General features: G+C 55.4%; 1 protein-coding gene and 4 non-coding genes across 7 annotated transcripts; all 5 read left to right on the top strand.

The window, feature by feature from the left end:
* The first annotated feature begins 280 nt into the window (after positions 1–280).
* On the top strand, positions 281–444 carry LOC116517270. The gene has a single exon (XR_004256441.1). It is a non-coding gene; the product is annotated as a U1 spliceosomal RNA (small nuclear RNA).
* Positions 445–2,169: 1,725 nt separating this feature from the next.
* Positions 2,170–2,333, top strand: LOC116517267. Its single transcript, XR_004256438.1, has one exon. It is a non-coding gene; the product is annotated as a U1 spliceosomal RNA (small nuclear RNA).
* A 1,074-nt stretch (positions 2,334–3,407) lies between these two features.
* On the top strand, positions 3,408–3,571 carry LOC116517254. Its single transcript, XR_004256430.1, has one exon. It is a non-coding gene; the product is annotated as a U1 spliceosomal RNA (small nuclear RNA).
* A 5,929-nt stretch (positions 3,572–9,500) lies between these two features.
* On the top strand, positions 9,501–9,664 carry LOC116517269. The gene has a single exon (XR_004256440.1). It is a non-coding gene; the product is annotated as a U1 spliceosomal RNA (small nuclear RNA).
* A 653-nt stretch (positions 9,665–10,317) lies between these two features.
* On the top strand, positions 10,318–19,073 carry TRAFD1 (TRAF-type zinc finger domain containing 1). 3 transcript variants are annotated; one of them, XM_032229695.1, is made up of 12 exons: positions 10,318–10,351; positions 13,646–13,715; positions 14,420–14,555; positions 14,662–14,715; positions 14,865–15,273; positions 15,892–16,149; positions 16,436–16,503; positions 16,663–16,884; positions 16,981–17,113; positions 17,343–17,649; positions 17,837–17,897; positions 18,387–19,073. In XM_032229695.1, exons 1-12 carry the CDS (start codon positions 10,333–10,335, stop codon positions 18,429–18,431), a joined length of 1,782 nt encoding a protein of 593 aa, XP_032085586.1. In that variant the 5' UTR covers positions 10,318–10,332; the 3' UTR covers positions 18,432–19,073. The 3 variants fall into 3 exon arrangements, with proteins under 3 accessions (XP_032085586.1, XP_032085587.1, XP_032085588.1); XM_032229696.1 differs by lacking the exon at positions 10,318–10,351 and adding an exon at positions 12,486–12,565; XM_032229697.1 differs by lacking the exon at positions 10,318–10,351 and adding an exon at positions 13,464–13,483.
* The last annotated feature ends 62 nt before the right edge of the window (positions 19,074–19,135 follow it).

The raw sequence follows: 19,135 nt of genomic DNA, 5'->3' as shown, positions 1-19,135 counted from the left end.
GTGGCACCAATAGAAAGTCTACTTACCCGCCAGAGGCGTGGCGATTGCAAAAGGACGCAGAGAGGCATGCAAATGATTGCATGCGAAGGCATTGTGGGATCAAAACCGGGGTGCAACTCCGAGCTGGCAAAGCACCCCAACACTCTGTGCGAGCAAACTGGGCAGAGTCAGGATCTCGGCTGAGCCTTCTCAAGCCGGCTGGGAATCCTTGGGCAAAGTCGCCGTGGGCTGGAGGGCAGAGGCGAGGAGGGGCAGGGGGGCAGCCGTGCGGCCCCAACTCATACTTACCTGGCAGGGGAGACACCATGATCAGGAAGGTGGTTTTCCCAGGGTGAGGCTCATCCATTGCACTCCGGGTGTGCTGACCCCTGCGATTTCCCCAAATGCGGGAAACTCGACTGCATAATTTGTGGTAGTGGGGGACTGCGTTCGCGCTTTCCCCTGATTCTCCTGGTTCAAAAGACAGAAAAGAGAATTTGATTTTTTTGTGCTTGTTGTTTCATTTGTTATTCCAGCACAGAATATTTTTTTTTACTAGTGTTTGTTTATTGATTTTATAAGCTGTCCTTATCAACTAGGATTTCCACTGGGAGTTGAAAGTGGAAGATACATTTATGCTCAGTTGGGAAGTGAAATAATAAATGCAGGCAGACTTCTTAGCATCTTTATCATCCAAGGGGAAGAAATGCGTCTTGATTAGATTATCTATTGTTCTTTTTCAGTTCTTTAGTTTATCCTGATGCTTTATTCCTTCTTTGCATGGCTGTAGGAGAATTCTATTTAACCTATATGCAGAGCACATCCTGAGAGAGGTGGGGCTAGATGAATCAAAAGTTGGAATTAAGATTGCCGGGAGAGAAATATCAACAACCTCAGATATGCAGATGATACCACTCTAAGGGCAGAAAGTGAAGAGGAACTAAAGAGCCTCTTGATGCGGGTGAAGGAGGAGTGCGCAAAACTCAGCCTTAAGAAAACTAAGATCCTGGCATCCGGCCCTCTCAATCCCTGGCAAATAAATGGGGGAGAAATGGAAGTAGTGACATACTTTATTTTCCTGGGCTCCAAGATCACCGCAGATGGGGACTGCAGCCAAGAAATAAAAAGACGCTTGCTCCTGGGGAGGAAAGCGATGGCAAATATAGACAGCATACTAAAAAGCAGAGACATCCCCCTGCCATAGCCCGGCCCCAACAGTCTGAGGGACCATTATCCCTCCTTAATTCATCATTGGAGGGTGTCCGTCTGTTTCCAAAAAATTTGAGGATCCCTGGCCTGGAGGAACATTGTCCATGGGGTTGTGATGGGGTTGTGACTTCGCGACTAACAATAGGAGAATTCTACAGGAGAGGTGGCATAAATATTAAAAGATAAATTGCACTAGGCCTCTTAATATTTTTAGCTAGAGATAAAAGAAATCCAAAAGCCTGTAAAAAGGGAGAGCAGACGTGTGTGTGTGTGTGTGTCTGTGTGTTCTGTTTCTGAACATTTTGGAGAGCAGAAATTCTCCTCGCCTGATAAATGGAGCTGCATTTTTGGGGGGGATCTCCTGGGCCTCTGTTGGATCCTCTGAAAAAGAACGCATATTGATAAGGGTGAAGGTTGACTCTCTGAAGTGAAAGTTCTTTGAAGATGAAAGAGAAATGCTAGTTTTGTTTCCATTCGCTTTCCTCCTCCGGTGAGCAATCCTGGGCTGAGATCTAGGGACAGAGCTGCCTCTGGGAGAAAGCATGACAGCCCAAAGGAACTGAGTTGTTTAAGAGTGAGCAGGTTACCCACTAATGGGATCAAAAAGTAGCAGGCGCCCAGTTGCTAAGGTTGATGCTGCCAGTCAGAATGCGGAGCAGATTCCCTGCAGGCTACAAAGGGAAAGAATCCTAATGACTCCCCTCCCCGCTGCTTTATTGTGCCTTAGCGGATACAGTCCCCTGCGTAACTGAGTGATGCAAGCACACATGCAAATATATATATTGCAAGGCATTGTGGGATCAAAAACGGGGTGCAAATCCGAGCTGGCAAAGCACCCCAACACTCTGTGCGAGCAAACTGGGCAGAGGCAGGATCTCGGCTGAGCCTTCTCAAGCCGGCTGGGAATCTTTGGGCAAAGTCGCCGTGGGCTGGAGGGCAGAGGCGAGGAGGGGCAGGGGGGCAGCCGTGCAGCCCCAACTCATACTTACCTGGCAGGGGAGACACCATGATCACGAAGGTGGTTTTCCCAGGGTGAGGCTCATCCATTGCACTCCGGGTGTGCTGACCCCTGCGATTTCCCCAAATGCGGGAAACTCGACTGCATAATTTGTGGTAGTGGGGGACTGCGTTCGCGCTTTCCCCTGATTCTCCTGGTTCAAAAGACAGAAAAGGGGTTTTTATACTTTCTTCTTTGTTGGGGCTTTTGTGATAGCAATGTCCTTCTCTGATACTGAGCTACATGGGAAAGTGACATGGAGCTTAAGATGGTGATAGTGTTTCTTCATTTCTTATCAACAATATCTGCCTGGCTTTCAATTGATGCCTTTGCCGTCTCTTTAATTTCAAATCTCAAGAACCTTTGTAGAAAGGGAAAATAAGGTGGTGTTACAATAGGCGGAAGGGAAATAAAGCAACCCAAACTGTATATTGTAACCTATTAAATGAAATAAGAAATGCATAAGAATGACAAACGTAAATAAGAATAACAATTATGGGAATGTATACTTAAAATGGTCTCTAAGAGAATAAAAAGTTAAAACTTTTGGAGAAAAAAAGGATCTTTGTATTGCATAAATGGTCAGCAGATAGGAAAATAGGAGAAAATAAACAAAATAAAAAGGTGTGGATATATTTTCATCACTTTTTGGTACATTCAGTGTGAAGTTAAAAAAAAAAGAATAGAAAATCAAGCAAAGGGAACAATCCAACAATGGAATTCACCAATAGTAGCAGTTTCTTCTTAAAGAAGAACGCAAGGAAGAAAATTATTATGCACAATATTATTGTGTGGATGCAAAGGTGAATAATAAAACACATGAAAAGTGACATTTGTTGAAGTAAACTCTTGTTCAATAATAAAGAGGAGGGGGAGCTCGGCTCCATCTCAGCTCAACTGAGCCACATGAAGGGATTTCGGTGGTCCCTCCCTCCCCTCCTGTGGCACCAATAGAAAGTCTACTTACACGCCAGAGGCGTGGCGATTGCAAAAGGACGCAGAGAGGCATGCAAATGATTGCATGCGAAGGCATTGTGGGATCAGAAACGGGGTGCAACTCCGAGCTGGCAAAGCACCCCAACGCTCTGTGCGAGCAAACTGGGCAGAGTCAGGATCTCGGCTGAGCCTTTCTCAAGCCGGCTGGGAATCTTTGGGCAAAGTCGCCGTGGGCTGGAGGGGAGAGGCGAGGAGGGGCAGGGAGGCAGCCGTGCAGCCCCAACTCATACTTACCTGGCAGGGGAGACACCATGATCATGAAGGTGGTTTTCCCAGGGTGAGGCTCATCCATTGCACTCCGGGTGTGCTGACCCCTGCGATTTCCCCAAATGCGGGAAACTCGACTGCATAATTTGTGGTAGTGGGGGACTGCGTTCGCGCTTTCCCCTGATTCTCCTGGTTCAAAAGACAGAAAAGTTGTTTTTATACTTTCTTCTTTGTTGGGGCTTTTGTGATAGCAATGTCCTTCTCTGATACTGAGCTACATGGGAAAGTGACACGGAGCTTAAGATGGTGATATTGTTTCTTCATTTCTTCTCCAGTGCGCTGCTTGGGGTTAACACAGCCTATCTGCCCTTGGATTGAGTATTGTTTTTCTTGACCACGCCTCCCTTTGCCTCTCCATGTTCAGTTTAAAAACTCAGTCCGCCCGTAGGGAGTGTTTTGGGTGTGATCCAGTCCAGGGGTAGATAGACTGGGTTTCCCAACTTAAATTTGACCACTTCAAGCTAATTTCCATCCGTCGACATCTTACCAAGTCTAAAGGGCTGCGTCTGAAGGCTTAATTTATGCTGAGAGGAGCCGGGCCGTCCTTTCCGCTCCCGCTGATTGCAAGCGGAGTGGTGCATGTGTGTTGCCCGTCCAGCATCAGGTGGCAGGCGGAGGGACAGGAGCGGGCAGATTCCCTGCCACGTATTGCTTCATATCGCTGGTTTCTCTGCTTACGAGACGTTCCTAGCTGTCTGAGGAAATCTCGTTTTTTCTGCCCAGCAACAGCGGCGGCCATATTGACTGGTTTCGCGCGCTTTATCCTCATTGGCCAGCAAATTGGCACGTGGCAGCTGCGCGTGCAGAGGGCGCCATTTTGTGCGATACTTCTCGCTGCATGGGCTCATTTTGGCTTGCGAGCTATCGAGTGTAGCAGCAGTTGGAATTCGGTGCGAACGGAGCCAGGAGAAGAGCAAATTACCCAGTGTTGCCTCTCAGCCGCAGAATATCGCCAGGCAGGGTGGACCTAGTCCGGGGCGCCAGCTAGGCCTGCCTTTTTACCCTCTTCAAGGCCAGTGCATTCGGAGTGCGGTGGGGAGGAGGATTCCGACCTCTCGGCGTCCCTTTCCTCCCTCGAAGTTCTGCGGACGTGCTTGAGCCATCAGGCCAGCGTCAGGTGCCCTAGTACTGCGCACAGCGTGGCAGCTATTACCTTCAGTCAGAAAGCAATTGAGGCTGTAACATTGCACCCTCTTGCTCCTGTGTTTGAGGGCAGCATGGCTGACGACAGTGTGGGGCCACGGGAGGAGCAGGCAGGGCCCTCCAGCAAGCGCAGTAGGGCTGACCCTGTCTCTATTGGGGGAAAAGGGGGTAAGGGTGCCCATAGAAAACCCTCCCCGGGACCCTCTGAACCCAGTGACAAGGCCAGACAGGGCCCCCGCCACCACAAACAGGCGGAGGGTTCCGGCCTTCAGCCCCAAGGGGTTCGGCCTCCCTCAGAACAGGGCAGGAATTCTCCGGAAGCACCATCTGTCAGGAGCTGGGTTGGAGACTCCCCTTCGATCAGGGACAGTGGGTCCCCATCTCTGGGCCAAGGATCTTCCAGGGATCCATCCCCTGATGCATCCTGGGGATACCCAGATTCCCCCAGTTCATCTCTTAGGGAGGAATTGGGACCTTTTCAGGGCATGTTGCCTGCAGATGGGGAGAGTATCACTGGCAAACACAAGCGCCCTACCCTTTCCAGTAGGCATTGCCCCAGGGAGGATGGGCTCAGCTCTGTCAGCAGAGATGACGGAGGTAATCTCCATCGCCATCTCCCAGGGCATAAAGCTTAAGGGTTCTAGTAAGTCAAAGCCTTCCAAGTCCAAGCAGTCTAGTTCATCCTCCACCTCTAAGGACCTGGCCTCCCTGGCCACCTCTGCTTCCTCGGAGGAGTCCGGCTCGGAGGAGGAGGAGGAGGCCGAGGGCTTCGTCCTCTCGGAAGATGAAGACCTCCCCCCCCCCGACAAGCCGGCCTTCACTGGCCTTTTCAAACCAACATTATTCAAATCTATTCTTCACAAGGCCAAGGTGGCCACTGAATTGGGCTCTAATCCCAAACCAGACTCCCCCCAGGCCTCCTCTTCTAAGGATCACAAACAGGGTCTGTTTAAGGAACCTCCTTCCACCCAGGAGTTCATTCCAGTCCCTGATCTCTTTCTGGACGTAGTCCAACGACAATGGGTCCAGCCTGGTACCCTGACCAATCCCAGGCCCACATAAACAGGCAGGGTGGCACACACTCCAAGACACTTATGAGGGAGGCGGAAGACCTGGGCAGGTGGGCGGAACGACGTCTGGCTTCTCTCAGAGCAGATCACATCTTCAGGACCAGCAATCGAGAGGCAGGCTGGCTAAGCCGGCAGCGCATCGATCACTCAGAGTGGCGTCTACATCCGGATCTGTTCCAGCAGAGGAGATTCGGCAAGCCGCAAGTAGACCTATTTGCCACACACTCCAACGTACAACTGCCATGATTCTTCACCCGCTACCATTCACCGTTGGCGGAGGGGACAAACGCACTGAGGTGTGGGTGGCCCCCGAGAACTCTTATATGCATTCCCTCCTCTTCCCCTCATCCCTCAGGTAGTAGCAAAGATCCTGCGGGAGCGGGCAGAAGTCATTCTGGTGGCACCGTTCTGGCCCAGGAGGTCCTGGTACGCAGACCTTGTCAGTCTATCCGTTCAGAGACCGTGGAGAATTCCTCAGGATCAAATCTCCCTCAGCCAAGGGGACATCAATCATCCGGAACCCCAGTGGCTGCAACTAGCCGTTTGGCACTTGAGGGGGACCTCCTGAGGAAACAAAACATCTCTGACAAGGTCATCCGAACTATTCAGGCGTCCGGGAGACCTTCTACGACCAGGATCTACGGTGCGACCTGGGCCGCCTTCTCCTCTTGGTGTAAGGATAGAGGCACTGTAATTTATAATTGTAATTTTGTAATTTTAATAGATTTGTATGCCGCCCAATCCCGAAGGACTCCAGGCGGCTTACATAAAAGCAATTTAAAAAATATTTAAAAAGATTAAAACACAAGACAGTACAACTTAAAAACAGAAAACACAACATGCACTCAGTTATAATGGGGCTGAAGGTTGTAGATTTCTCCGCCTCAGTCCCTCAGACTTTGGACTTCCTACAGGAGGGACTGGACAATGGACTGGCACCTGGCACGCTTAGACGTCAGGTAGCTGCTTTATCCACCATCCTGGCCAGGAGTTCTTCTCGCTCTCTGAGCCAACACCCACAAATCAAAAGTTTTCTGAAGGGTGCAGCGAACATCAGTCCGACTACAATTCATCGTTACCCGTCCTGGGACCTTCCCTTTGTCTTGAGGGCTCTAACGGGCCCACCGTTCGAGCCCCTTCGTACGACGAGCTTACGCCATCTATTAAGACTGCGTTTCTGGTGGCTATTACATCCGCACGCAGGGTCTCCGAACTGGCGGCTCTCTCTGTCAGGGAGGGTCTGTGTGGGGTCCATCCCGACAGGGTTATATTAAGGCTTGACCGTTTATCCCTAAAATCAATTCTACCTTCCAGAGGTCTCAAGAAATTATATTGCCTAATTTTTGTCCCAGACCTTCTCATCCTAGGGAGCGCGAATGGCATAAGTTGGAGTCGTGAGGCATGCCATCCACATTTATGTGAAGAGAACCAGAGACTTCCGTCGTTCGGAGGCATTCTTCGTCTCGTTCCTTCCTGGGTCGCTCGGCCACAAGGCATCATCTCACACTGTTGGTCGTTGGCTGCGTGCTTGCATCAAGCTGGCGTATGCGCATCAGGGCAAGCCGGTTCCGGGCAAGATTACCGCGCATTCTACCAGGAGCGCAGCCACTTCTGCGGCACGGGCGACCCAGGCATCGATTTTGGACATTTGCAGGGCAGCCACGTGGGCTTCTCCCACCGTCTTCATAAAAAACTATAAGAGAGACTCCTTTGCCAAAGCTGAAGCCTCCTTCGGAAGAAGAATTTTGCAAAGACTCCGGAGGCTCCGGTCCCTTCCCACCCTGGGACTCAATAGGTTGGGCATGTCCCACGCTTGGACTCTCCAAGCAGTGCACTGGAGAAAGACCGTTGGCTTACCTGAACGGTCGTTCTCAGGGCACCGCGAGGAGAGTCCAAACCCACCCAGGGGGTCCTTTTCTAACGAACTGTGACTGTATTATTGACTGTGAACTCTGGCCTTACTTTTGTCCTTTCGTTTTTAAACTGAACATGGAGAGGCAAAGGGAGGCGTGGTCAAGAAAATCATTACTCAATAAGCTGAATCAATAAATAACTTCTGGGGAAATCCTGCAGGTAATTAAACAATTAAGATTAGGAACAATGTAAACTGCTTAAAGTTTGTGTAATGGTAAGAAGCTGAGTTCAATGCAGAGATTTCACTGACTTTTCCTTTTTTTTTTCTTTATTAACTTTTTTTCCCCCCTAACTTTCTTGGTTTTAATACATCTTAGACTGTGTTTGATAAAAAGTTATACCGGGTACGGGCTCTGGGAAGTCGGGAGGGGGGAAGGGAGGTGGGTTCACAGGGGGGAGAGGGGGAGGGGGGAAATATAGTATGTGCCAGATTTTAAAGTAACATGATTGCACTTGTATACTGTTGCTTTTTTTAAATTTTAGTATAAAAATAAGAAGCTGAATATATCGATAGATAGTAGAAATACACCGAAGTGAGGAGCAGAGGGAAAGAAGAGGGAGGGGTAGAGAGGGTGGGAGAGAGGATCGGAAGGAGGGTGAGATGGAGGGGAGGGGGAGAAAGGAGTGATAGAGGGGGAGGGGAAGTAGGAGAGGGGAGTGTTGGAGGGGAGAAAGGAAAGTTGGAGGGGGGAGAAAGAAAGAGTGTATGGAGGGCTGAAGTGGTATATTGGTTTTGTATTTTGGGGAGTACAAGGATGGCTGTGTTTATTGCCCAACGTTATATGGCCCCAATCATGCACAGTATATATGTGACTGTATGAAATGAAAATGAAAAATGAAATAAAACAAGAGTGTAGAAAAAAAAACCAAAAAACTTTAACTGTCACAAGAAAATCATTACTCAGTCCCAGGGCAGATAGGCTGTGTTAACCCCACTCGGACTCTCCTCGCAGCGCCCTGAGAACAACCGTTCAGGTACGCCAAACGGTCTTTATCAACAATATCTGCCTGGCTTTCAATTGATGCCTTTGCCGTCTCTTTAATTTCAAATCTCAAGAATCTTTGTAGAAAGAGAAAAGAAGGTGGTGTTACAATAGGCAGAAGGGATGGGAAATAAAGCAACCCAAACTGTATATTGTAACCTATTAAATGAAATAACAAATGTATAAGAATGACAAAGGTAAAGAAGAATAACAATTATGGGAATGTATACTTAAAATGGTCTCTAAGAGAATAAAGAGTTGAAACTTTTGGAGAAAAAAAGAATTTTGTATTGCATAAATGGTCAGCAGATGGGAAATTAGGAGAAAATAAACAGAATGAAAAGGTGTGGATACATTTTCATCACTTTTTGGTGCATTCAGTGTGAAGTTAAAAAAAAAAGAATAGAAAATCAAGCAAAGGGAACAATCCAACAATGGAAATCACCAATAGTAGCAGTTTCTTCTTAAAGAAGAACGCAAGGAAGAAAATTATTATGCACAATATTATTGTGTGGATGCAAAGATGAATAATAAAACACATGAAAAGTGACATTTGTGGAAGTAAACTCTTGTTCAATAATAAAGAGGAGGGGGAGCTCGGATCAATCTCTGCTCAACGGAGCCACATGAAGGGGTTTCGGTGGTCCCTCCCTCCCCTCCTGTGGCACCAATAGAAAGTCTACTTACCCGCCAGAGGCGTGGCGATTGCAAAAGGACGCAGAGAGGCATGCAAATGATTGCATGCGAAGGCATTGTGGGATCAGAAACGGGGTGCAAATGCGAGCTGGCAAAGCACCCCAACGCTCTGTGCGAGCAAACTGGGCAGAGTCAGGATCTCGGCTGAGCCTTTCTCAAGCCAGCTGGGAATCTTTGGGCAAAGTCGCCGTGGGCTGGAGGGCAGAGGCGAGGAGGGGCAGGGGGGCAGCCGTGCAGCCCCAACTCATACTTACCTGGCAGGGGAGACACCATGATCAGGAAGGTGGTTTTCCCAGGGTGAGGCTCATCCATTGCACTCCGGGTGTGCTGACCCCTGCGATTTCCCCAAATGCGGGAAACTCGACTGCATAATTTGTGGTAGTGGGGGACTGCGTTCGCGCTTTCCCCTGATTCTCCTGGTTCAAAAGACAGAAAAAGCTATTTGTTTGTTTTCATTGTTGATTGTTAGGTAACTGATCCTTTTTTTGGAATAGTTGCATTTCTGCTGTGGGTTATCCATTACGTCGTCCTCACCCTGGAGAGGGAGTGGGGTTTCATTCCTTTCTGTGCTGTCACAGAGACAGTTGAAGTGTCAGAACTGCTAATAGGTTGATGTCAGAAGACAATTTCTGCATGCTTATATATAGTCTCAGAGACAGGTAATGAGGCGTATTTTCAGCACATGAGTTGTGGGGGCATTTTGTTTGCTGTCCTGAAATGGCCGGATTGAGCATGACGGGAGAGGCTGTTTCAGTAAGATGGGGGGGGGGATAATAGAAGGGGAGAGTAGCCTCAGCCATACCTGTGCCAGCTGCAACAGCCCTCGCTCGCCATAAGCACAATAAAGCCAGGTTGCCCCGTGGGCCAGAGAGGCCCCCGCCCGTAGCCCAGTTTTACCCCACCCCTGAGCTCTTCCCTGCCAGCGGGATGACTCATCTGGGAGCTATTTTAGCAGCCTGACGCTGCCCACATCTGCCCCTTCTAGGGAGCCAAGGGCGGACCCGTTCTCACCCTTGGCCTCCTGCCCCTTGCCCCCCCCCCGAGGGAATGGGGCATTGGATGCGTCATGGATTTATGAATGGAGGGTCTTGACTCCGGTGGGCTCAGCAGCTGCTACGTAGGGGCATTGCTTGAAGGGCTGAAAGGAGACCCTCCTTCCGGGGGCCTGGCGTTCGGGGCCTTTGCAGAGGGAGAGGAGGGGGCTGGGCGTCTGGGGGGTGTCGGTGGGCTGTGGGAAGGCAGAGAAGGGGCTCCGTGGCCCAACTGGGGAGGGACCCCAAAGCCCCCGAGATACTGAGAAGGAAGAAGCAACAAGGGATGATGGGAGCTGCAATCCGACTAGGGCTGGCTGGGGATTCAGGGACTTGGAGTCCAGCCCTCTTTCAATCGCCCCCCGGTGGGGGGGGGGACACACACAAATACAGGCGGTCCTCGACTTACGACCACCATCGAGACCAACCTTTCCCTTGTTGAGCTCTACCTCGTTTTACGACCTTTAAGCAAATCCCTGCAGCTGATGAGTTAGGAACACAGTTGCGGGCGGGGTCTGTCAGCGGGGGGGGGGGTGTGTGTCCCTGGAGGCCCCTTGGACTGGCTGGGGGAAGGTGGGGGGGCGAGGGGGGGTCCCTGGAGGCCCCTTGGACTGGCTGGGGGAAGGTGGGGGGCGAGGGGGGGTCCCTGGAGGCCCCTTGGACTGGCTGGGGGAAGGTGGGGGGCGAGGGGGGGGTCCCGGGAGGCCCCTTGGACTGGCTGGGGGAAGGTGGGGGGGCGGGGGGGGGGTCCCTGGAGGCCCCTTGGACTGGCTGGGGGAAGGTGGGGGGCGAGGGGGGGGTCCCTGGAGGCCCCTTGGACTGGCTGGGGGAAGGTGGGGGGCGAGGGGGGGGTCCCTGGAAGCCCCTTGGACTGGCTGGGGGAAGGTGGGGGGCGAGGGGGGGGTCCCTGGAGGCCCCTTGGACTGGCGGGGGGAAGGTGGGGGGGCGAGGGGGGGGTCCCTGGAGGCCCCTTGGACTGGCTGGGGGAAGGTGGGGGGCGAGGGGGGGGTCCCTGGAGGCCCCTTGGACTGGCTGGGGGAAGGTGGGGGGCGAGGGGGGGGTCCCTGGAAGCCCCTTGGACTGGCTGGGGGAAGGTGGGGGGCGAGGGGGGGGGTCCCTGGAAGCCCCTTGGACTGGCTGGGGGAAGGTGGGGGGGCGAGGGGGGGTCCCTGGAGGCCCCTTGGACTGGCTGGGGGAAGGTGGGGGGGCGAGGGGGGGGTCCCTGGAGGCCCCTTGGACTGGCTGGGGGAAGGTGGGGGGGCGAGGGGGGGGTCCCTGGAGGCCCCTTGGACTGGCTGGGGGAAGGTGGGGGGGCGAGGGGGGGTCCCTGGAGGCCCCTTGGACTGGCTGGGGGAAGGTGGGGGGCGAGGGGGGGTCCCTGGAGGCCCCTTGGACTGGCTGGGGGAAGGTGGGGGGCGAGGGGGGGGTCCCTGGAGGCCCCTTGGACTGGCTGGGGGAAGGTGGGGGGGCGAGGGGGGGGTCCCTGGAGGCCCCTTGGACTGGCTGGGGGAAGGTGGGGGGCGAGGGGGGGGGTCCCTGGAGGCCCCTTGGACTGGCTGGGGGAAGGTGGGGGGGGCGAGGGGGGGGTCCCTGGAAGCCCCTTGGACTGGCTGGGGGAAGGTGGGGGGGCGAGGGGGGGTCCCTGGAGGCCCCTTGGACTGGCTGGGGGAAGGTGGGGGGGCGAGGGGGGGGGTCCCTGGAAGCCCCTTGGACTGGCTGGGGGAAGGTGGGGGGCGAGGGGGGGGTCCCTGGAAGCCCCTTGGACTGGCTGGGGGAAGGTGGGGGGCGAGGGGGGGGGTCCCTGGAGGCCCCTTGGACTGGCTGGGGGAAGGTGGGGGGGCGAGGGGGGGGTCCCTGGAAGCCCCTTGGACTGGCTGGGGGAAGGTGGGGGGGCGAGGGGGGGGTCCCTGGAAGCCCCTTGGACTGGCTGGGGGAAGGTGGGGGGGCGAGGGGGGGGTCCCTGGAAGCCCCTTGGACTGGCTGGGGGAAGGTGGGGGGGCGAGGGGGGGGCCTGGAGGAGGAGGAGGCGGAGGGAATGGCTGGGGCGGTGGGCGTGGCCTGCGCGCGTGACGTCGCGCGCGGAGGCCGGTGACCCGAAGGGGAAGGGGGCGTGGTGAAGGGAAGGGGAAGGGGGGCGGGCGGGCAGGCCATCCGGCCAGTCGGAGCCGGGGCGGCCTCAACGGCGGACCAATCGCCGGGCGCGGGGCGGGGCTGGGGAGGGCCGGGTGGCGTCGCGGCTGCCAGAGGCGGAGGAGGAGGAGAGCGAGGCGAGGCCGGCGGGTGAGCGGCGGGAGGGAGCTTTGGGGGGGGGGGGCGATTGGGGGGGGGGAGAAGCCGAGGCCCTTCGCGGGGTGGGGGCGCTCAAGGCGGGGGGCACAACAGCCCTGCGGGGAAGGCCCCCCTCCAGCCCCCGCCGACGGTTTCCCCAGGGAGGGGGGAGGGGGCTGCGCTGGGGGGGGGGCAGCCGGGGGGGGGGCTCCCTGGGGCCGTTGGTTCCCATCAACGGGGCCTCCGACGGCTTCTTCCTTAGGGAAGGCGGCCCAGGAAGAGCCTCCCGGGTGCCTGGAGCGGAGAGACTTCCCTTCCCACGCCTTTGGGCCTTTTGGGGAAGGGGCCTCCGTCTTCCTGGGCGGAGGAAGGGACCCGCGGACGCCGGGGAGCAAGGAGGGAGCGGGCGAGGGGCGTCCGCACAAGCCCCCTCCAGGGCCAGAAGGACTGCCTGGATTCTAGAACCGCCGGACAATGGGCAGCGGCCGTGCAGAGGGGCGGCTCCGGGGGGGGGGATCCCCCGACTTCTGGCCCCCGGTGGGAGCACAGATTGGCAGCGCTCCAGGCCTGCCCCGGGGGTGCAAACTGGCTGCCTCCTTCCACCCCACCCACCCCCAAAAAAGCCCCTGCCCGGCTCTCTTGATATTCAGTAGGGCAGTGTTGGCTGGGGAACTCTGGGAGTTGAAGTCCGGACATCTTCAAGTTGACAAGGTTGAGAAACACTGTCCTAACCACTGCTGGGGAATTCTGGGAGTTGAAGTCCGGGCATCTTCAAGTTGACAAGGTTGAGAAACACTGTCCTAACCACTGCTGGGGAATTCTGGGAGTTGAAGTCCGGGCATCTTCAAGTTGACAAGGTTGAGAAACACTGTCCTAACCACTGCTGGGGAATTCTGGGAGTTGAAGTCCAGACATCTTCAAGTTGACAAGGTTGAGAAACACTGCAGTAGGGTGCCCTGCTGTCAGAAGGGGCCGGGGGGGGGGGCTCTCAAGAGGCAGGAAGGGGGCTGGGGAAGGGGAGAAACTCCTGGGAGCAGCAGGAGGAGTAAAGTCTGCCAGGGGGAAAACCCATCTCTCTCCTTTTCTTCATAGGTTCCTGGAACGGCAGAGAAATGGCTGCAGTGGCAGGGCAGGAAAGCGAAACTCAACTCTGCAACAATTGGTGAGGGTTTTTGTTCTCTGCTATCAGAGAGTGTGTTTGTGTGTGTGTGTGTGTTTGTGTGTGTGTTGAGCCACCCAAGCCCTTAAAACCTGGCTGTTCCGACAGGCCTGGGGCTGATGAGTTTTTGCCCCCCTTCTCAAATGGTATGGTTGTTGTGTGTTTTTAAATTTTACTTTACTTTACTTTACTTTCACTTTATTTGTATGCCGCCCTTTTCCCTGGGGGGACTCAGGGCGGCTCACAGTTCAAAAGGGGGGGGGGGGAAGGACAAACAATTTACAACATAAAGACACAACATCATTTAAGAACTCAACAGTCATACAATTTGAGTAGGGGTTAGAGTCTTTAACCCCAGGCCTGCCGGGATAGCCAGATTTTAAGGGCGGTGCGGAAGGTCTGGAGGGTGGTGACAATACAAATTTTGTATTGTTATGTCTCGTCTTTTTATCCCCCCTGTTTGTATCTCCTTCCCTGATTGAATTGTGAGCCGCCCTGAGTCCCCTTCGGGGGGGGGGGGAAGGGTGGCATATAAATGTAATCAATCAATCAATCAATCAAGCTCTGGGCTCTTCCGGATAGCAGAAGGGAGTTGGGTTTAAAAAAAGGGATGACTAGATTTTGTAAGAGTTTTCCGATTGTCCCTTTAAAAACAAAAAAAAAGAGAGAGTTTGGCATTGCAACGTGCCCTGGGCCTCTTTTAACAGCCGAAAAGATATTCCTCTGGCAAACTTCACCATCCACGAGATCCACTGCAGCCGGAACATCGGCGTCTGCCCCCTCTGCAAGGAGTCCTTCCCGAAAGCAGAGCTGAGGGCTCACCAGGAGCAAGAGCACGCGCAGGTGATCCAGCCTCCCCCTCCTCCAACCGCGCCCTCGTCTCCCCCCTAGAGGAGACAGGCCTCACTCTGCAACCTTGACTCTGATCCGCCTTTCTTTCGGACCCTAGATTGTCTGTAAATGCAGCATGAGAATGGACAGGGGGCTCTTACAGGACCATGTAGTGAGTAAGCTAATTGTTGCCTGATTTTGGGGGACGGAAGATTTGCTGTAGGACGATGGGATGTACCTCCTGGAACAGGTGCATAGAATATGACCTTCCCAGCCTACTTTTGGCGGGTGACGGGCCGTTTCTGCCTTCCTCCCTCGCAGGCTTTCGAGTGTCCCTTGCGGCCTGTCGCGTGCCAGCACTGTGACATTGAGCTGGCTTTCTGCAAGCTCCAGGACCACGAGGATTATTGCGGGGCCCGGACCGAGCGATGCGGCCGCTGCAACCGCAACATCATGCTGCGCGAACTGAAGACGCATCCCATCGACTGCGGGAAGAAGGCTGGGGCGGGGGAGCCGGGCGGCCAGGCGAAGCCGCCTTTCAACCCTGAGGCCCCCTGGCGCAACGTCCAGACCATCAGGAACGTCCTGCGGCCGGATTCTGCCGGAGAGTCGCCACTGAGGGGCAGCAGGTTCCTGGAGAGCCAGCTGCACAGTTGGGTCTCGGGGGATCAGCTGCCCGGGGAACCCGGCTGGAGGAACCGAGGCGCATCCCAGCCAGATCACAATCGAGGTAAAGGCCCGGAGAGGAAACGGCCCCCAGGGCAGAACGATCCCCCTTTTGCTCCGTGATGCCCCTCCCATCCCTGGGCTCTCTTCGAAACACGCTCTCAGGGTCCCCGATAGCATCCAAAATAAAATAAGAATCCGAGGCAAGAGATCCCTCAAAAGTTCCCATTTATTAAAATTAGATTGAAGTCCCAAAAGAAAAGACGGCTTGCAGGCACAACATTCGCCTCCTGAATTAAGGAGGTGGGCCGCTTCTAAGAGCCGAGGTGGCGCAGTGGTTAGGGTGCAGTACTGCAGGCCACTTCAGCTGACTGTATCTGCAGTTCAGCGGTTCTAATCTCACCGGCTCAAGGTTGACTCAGCCTTCCATCCTTCCGAGGTGGGTAAAATGAGGACCCGGATTGTTGTTGGGGGCAATCTGCTGACTCTGTAAACCGCTTAGAGAGGGCTGAAAGCCCTATGAAGCGGTAGATAAGTCTAACTGCTATTGCTATATTGCTATTGCTATTCTCTCTCCGGAGGCTTCGAAAGCCGCTCTCGGCCTCCTTGTGTTGTGTTGGGTTGCCTGGGATGAAGGGGGGCAGGTTTACTTCTCACGCTCTTTGGTGTTTCTTCCCTGAAGCCTGTCCGGAAAAGGCCGCCCCACCGCTCTCGCCTGGGGACGGAGAGTCCGACTACAACTTGGATTACCTTCTGGCGCTCAGCTTGCAGCAGGAAAACAGCTTCGGCCAACGCAGCGTGGCGGAGCTCCAGAGAGAACTCTGGAAGAACATCTGCCCCCCGCAGGCCGGGCCAGCTGATCACTGTGGCAAAGCGAAGAACTCCAGGGACCCCTCCCAAGATTTGCTGCGAGCTGCCAACAACCTGAACAGGCCCAAAAGTACGCCGGTGTTCCTGGTTGCTTACCCAGATATTGCGGGGAGAGGAAGGGGCATGCTGTGTAGAAAGAAGCCCAAGGGCCCTACTCCTAAGTTCCTCCGGGCTTGGTTTCTTCCTTTGGCGCTCTGAAGAGCAGAGCAAACTGCTCTTGGGTGGTTCCTCGTCCTTGGCGGAGGAGGAGGAGTCGTCGCCTGTGGGAGGGAGGAGAATTTTGGAGGAGGAGGAGGCAGCAGCTGGATGGTTGTAACCCAGTTTGGAGTTGTGCGACTGTCTCTCTCATCCTTCAGCGGAGACCCTGCTGCCTTGCGAATTCTGCGAGGAGCTGTACCCCGAGGGAGACCTCATCCTTCACCAGGTGGGCCTGAGGGAGAGGAGGAGGGGGAAGCTGACCAAGGCAGAGGAGAGGCTCTGGGAAGATATTTCCCCCCCCTTCCTCGTTGCCTCCTTAATTTTCCCGCTGCCGTCCGGGGCAGTTTGAGCCGAACGCTTTGCTTTCTTTCTCTGCTGACGACAGACGGGCTGCAACCCCGCGAGTGCCTTGGCTTCCTTCAGCAAGAGGAGCAGCCTGGTGCCACCAGCGGAATCCCGGAGCAGCCTGTGGGGGGAGCTGCCCGGCAGCCGCTCTGCGGGCACCGGGGAGACCCTTCCCCCCCAGCACGGCATGCAGGACAGCCTCCTGCTCCCTTGCGAGTTCTGTGGGCTCCAGCTGGAGGAGGAGATCCTCTTCCACCACCAGGTACGGAGAGCCGTGAAGCCCCCTGGGCTGAGTGATGGGAGGGCTGGCAAGGGGGGGGGAGCGGGGCAGCGACCGCAGCGCTTTCTCTCAACCCAGGACCAGTGTGACTTGCGCCCAGCCACCGCCCCCTCGAGCGGAGGAACGCCTGCGCTGTCAGGGTCTCCGGTCCCGGAAAGCTCTCTGAGGACCGAGTCTCCGGATCTCCTCAGAAGACCCATCCGGCACCAAGGTACGCTGTTTGGAGCCCAAACTGCAGGCCCTACAGAGCAGACGCGGCTCCTCCGGGCACCCACCAAGGAGGAGAGTCCTGGGCAAAGGGTTGCCTGCCTCATCAGAACTGGGCTGGGGGGGGGTGACAATTGGGGTCTTCCGGCCCTCCTGGTGGAGTCCAGGCCTGGCGCGTCCTCCCTTTCCCCCGTGGTCCCCGCGAAGTCTTCCCTCTCTCCCTTCTGCCCCAGGTGAGCTCCCTCCTCACTACCTGGAGCAGCTTCAGCAGAAGCCGCCTTTCCAGCCTGCTCCAAGGAGCTACTCGCAGGTGGCAGCCAGGCGCATCCAGCTGGCCACTCCCAACAACCTCCGGGAGGATCCGGTCGCTCTTTCCAGGGCCAGGAAGCCCCAGAACCTGGGAGACGGCGAAGGGAGGAGCCCAGGCCGAAGCCCGAGTGACCCTGTGGCCGCTCCTCTGCCTGCCCGATATCCCTCCTCGGACTTTGCTCCCAGCACCTATATCCCAAGCTTCCCTCTGGCACTCCCGACTCGCCCAAGGTAGGGCTTCCAGTATGGGTTCCAATCTCCTGGATGGGGAGGACGGCTGCGAATCTGGGCTGCTCCTCGTTAAGGTGGGTGGGTGGGACCTTCTACTCTTCGCGCACCTGCAACAGGCGGCTGTTGAAGGGGGGTAGAGTTTTAAAACAACCTATTTTTAAACCCACCCTCCGTTTCTCTCCCCCAGCATAAGACAGGAAGGAGGACCGCGTGCTGCGTCTCCGCCCCGTTTCAATAACGCCGCCAAGGTAAGAGGCTTCCTTTGGCCAATGGCCTCTTGGGCGAGGAAGGTGTTAAAAAAGCCAATTCCGCCACAGGAGCATTGCAGAATCTGGATCCCTTCGTGAAACGTCCTGCATTTCATAGCTAAATCTGCCTTTAGAGGTTGTGCTGTAGGTCTCGGCTGCTGCCCCCTTCATGCCTTGGAGGCCGAGGGTTCTTGCTGCCCATGGTTTTACTCCACGGTGTAGGTGCCTTTCTCCATCGGCCTCCTTGAGCTCTTCCGCTCTCAAGTCACGAGGTGGAGGAGAAACGCAGCGTCTTCTCTCTGAAAAACCTTCTGCCCTCTTCAGGGTCCGGAAGCTCCCCTCTCCGGCGTCCGAGTCTCTCCGGGCAGGAGACCAATACTTTCATTTTCCAAAGTGCCCCATTCACAGCTGCTCAGATTGGGGTCTGGCCCCTCTCCCCCCCCCTTGCCCCCTTCCTGAGCAGAGCCTCCGGCGTTTTCTCCCCTCCAGGCCAAACCCTGGCAGGTGAAGTCGGCCGATCCCGACAGAGAATGAGGAGGAAATCTCCGGGGCCGCCTTTTCCTGCCTTCCCGGCACCAAGACTCGGTTTCGTGACGCGATTTCCGCAGGAGTTGCGCGACCGGCACTCTGCAGCTCACAGGCGCGGTGGCGGCCAGTTCCCCCGATTGTCAGTTGTGCCATGTTTTGTTGCTGTTCGGGTGGGGGGGGGGGGAGACGGGGCTGGGTGTGTGTGTGTGTGTGTGTGTCTCGGCCCTGTTGCTTTCCGCTTGAGGGCCGAGTCCTTCCGGGGCTCAAAACCTTTTGCTTGAGCAGATGTTTCCTCTTTGCAAGCGCAGAGAAACGACTCCCCACCCCCAACTCAACCTCTCCCCCCCCCTTTCCAAAGGCCTAAGGAGTAGAAAGGCTGGTTAGTAGTGGCTGAGTTTGAACTCGGTGCTTTTGCTGCTAGGAGTGTCCCTCCCCGCCCGCGGCCGCCTCTTCCTTCTCCTCAGCCCAGTTTTCCAGTCAGTGGGAAGAGAGGGGACTCCCTCCCCCCCAGGGGAGGGGGCTCCTTGTTCAGTCGCACGGCCTTAAAAGCTGGAACTGGGCCTCCGGGTGCGAGTAGCCGGAGGGCGCGCGCGTTTTGTGTGTTTGAGACTTTTAAATTTCTTACAATAAAGTTTGTATCTCTTGGTCCCCCTTGTCTTGATCTTTCGGCCACCGTGTGCATTAAAACCGGGCTACTCAAATGAGGGCTT

This window comes from Thamnophis elegans, chromosome 13 (assembly GCF_009769535.1).
Source record: "Thamnophis elegans isolate rThaEle1 chromosome 13, rThaEle1.pri, whole genome shotgun sequence".
NCBI lineage: Eukaryota > Metazoa > Chordata > Lepidosauria > Squamata > Colubridae > Thamnophis > Thamnophis elegans.
The sequence above is the reverse complement of the archived record's forward strand: the minus strand, read 5'-3'. Positions and strand labels throughout refer to the sequence as shown.

What these genes read in the sequence shown, in the direction of transcription:
- TRAFD1 (XM_032229695.1), top strand. An exon ending in CCAGCCAGATCACAATCGAG is followed by an intron (nt 15,274 to 15,891) that starts GTAAAGGCCCGG and finishes TCTTCCCTGAAG; the next exon opens with CCTGTCCGGAAAAGGCCGCC. An exon ending in CAACCTGAACAGGCCCAAAA is followed by an intron (nt 16,150 to 16,435) that starts GTACGCCGGTGT and finishes CTCATCCTTCAG; the next exon opens with CGGAGACCCTGCTGCCTTGC.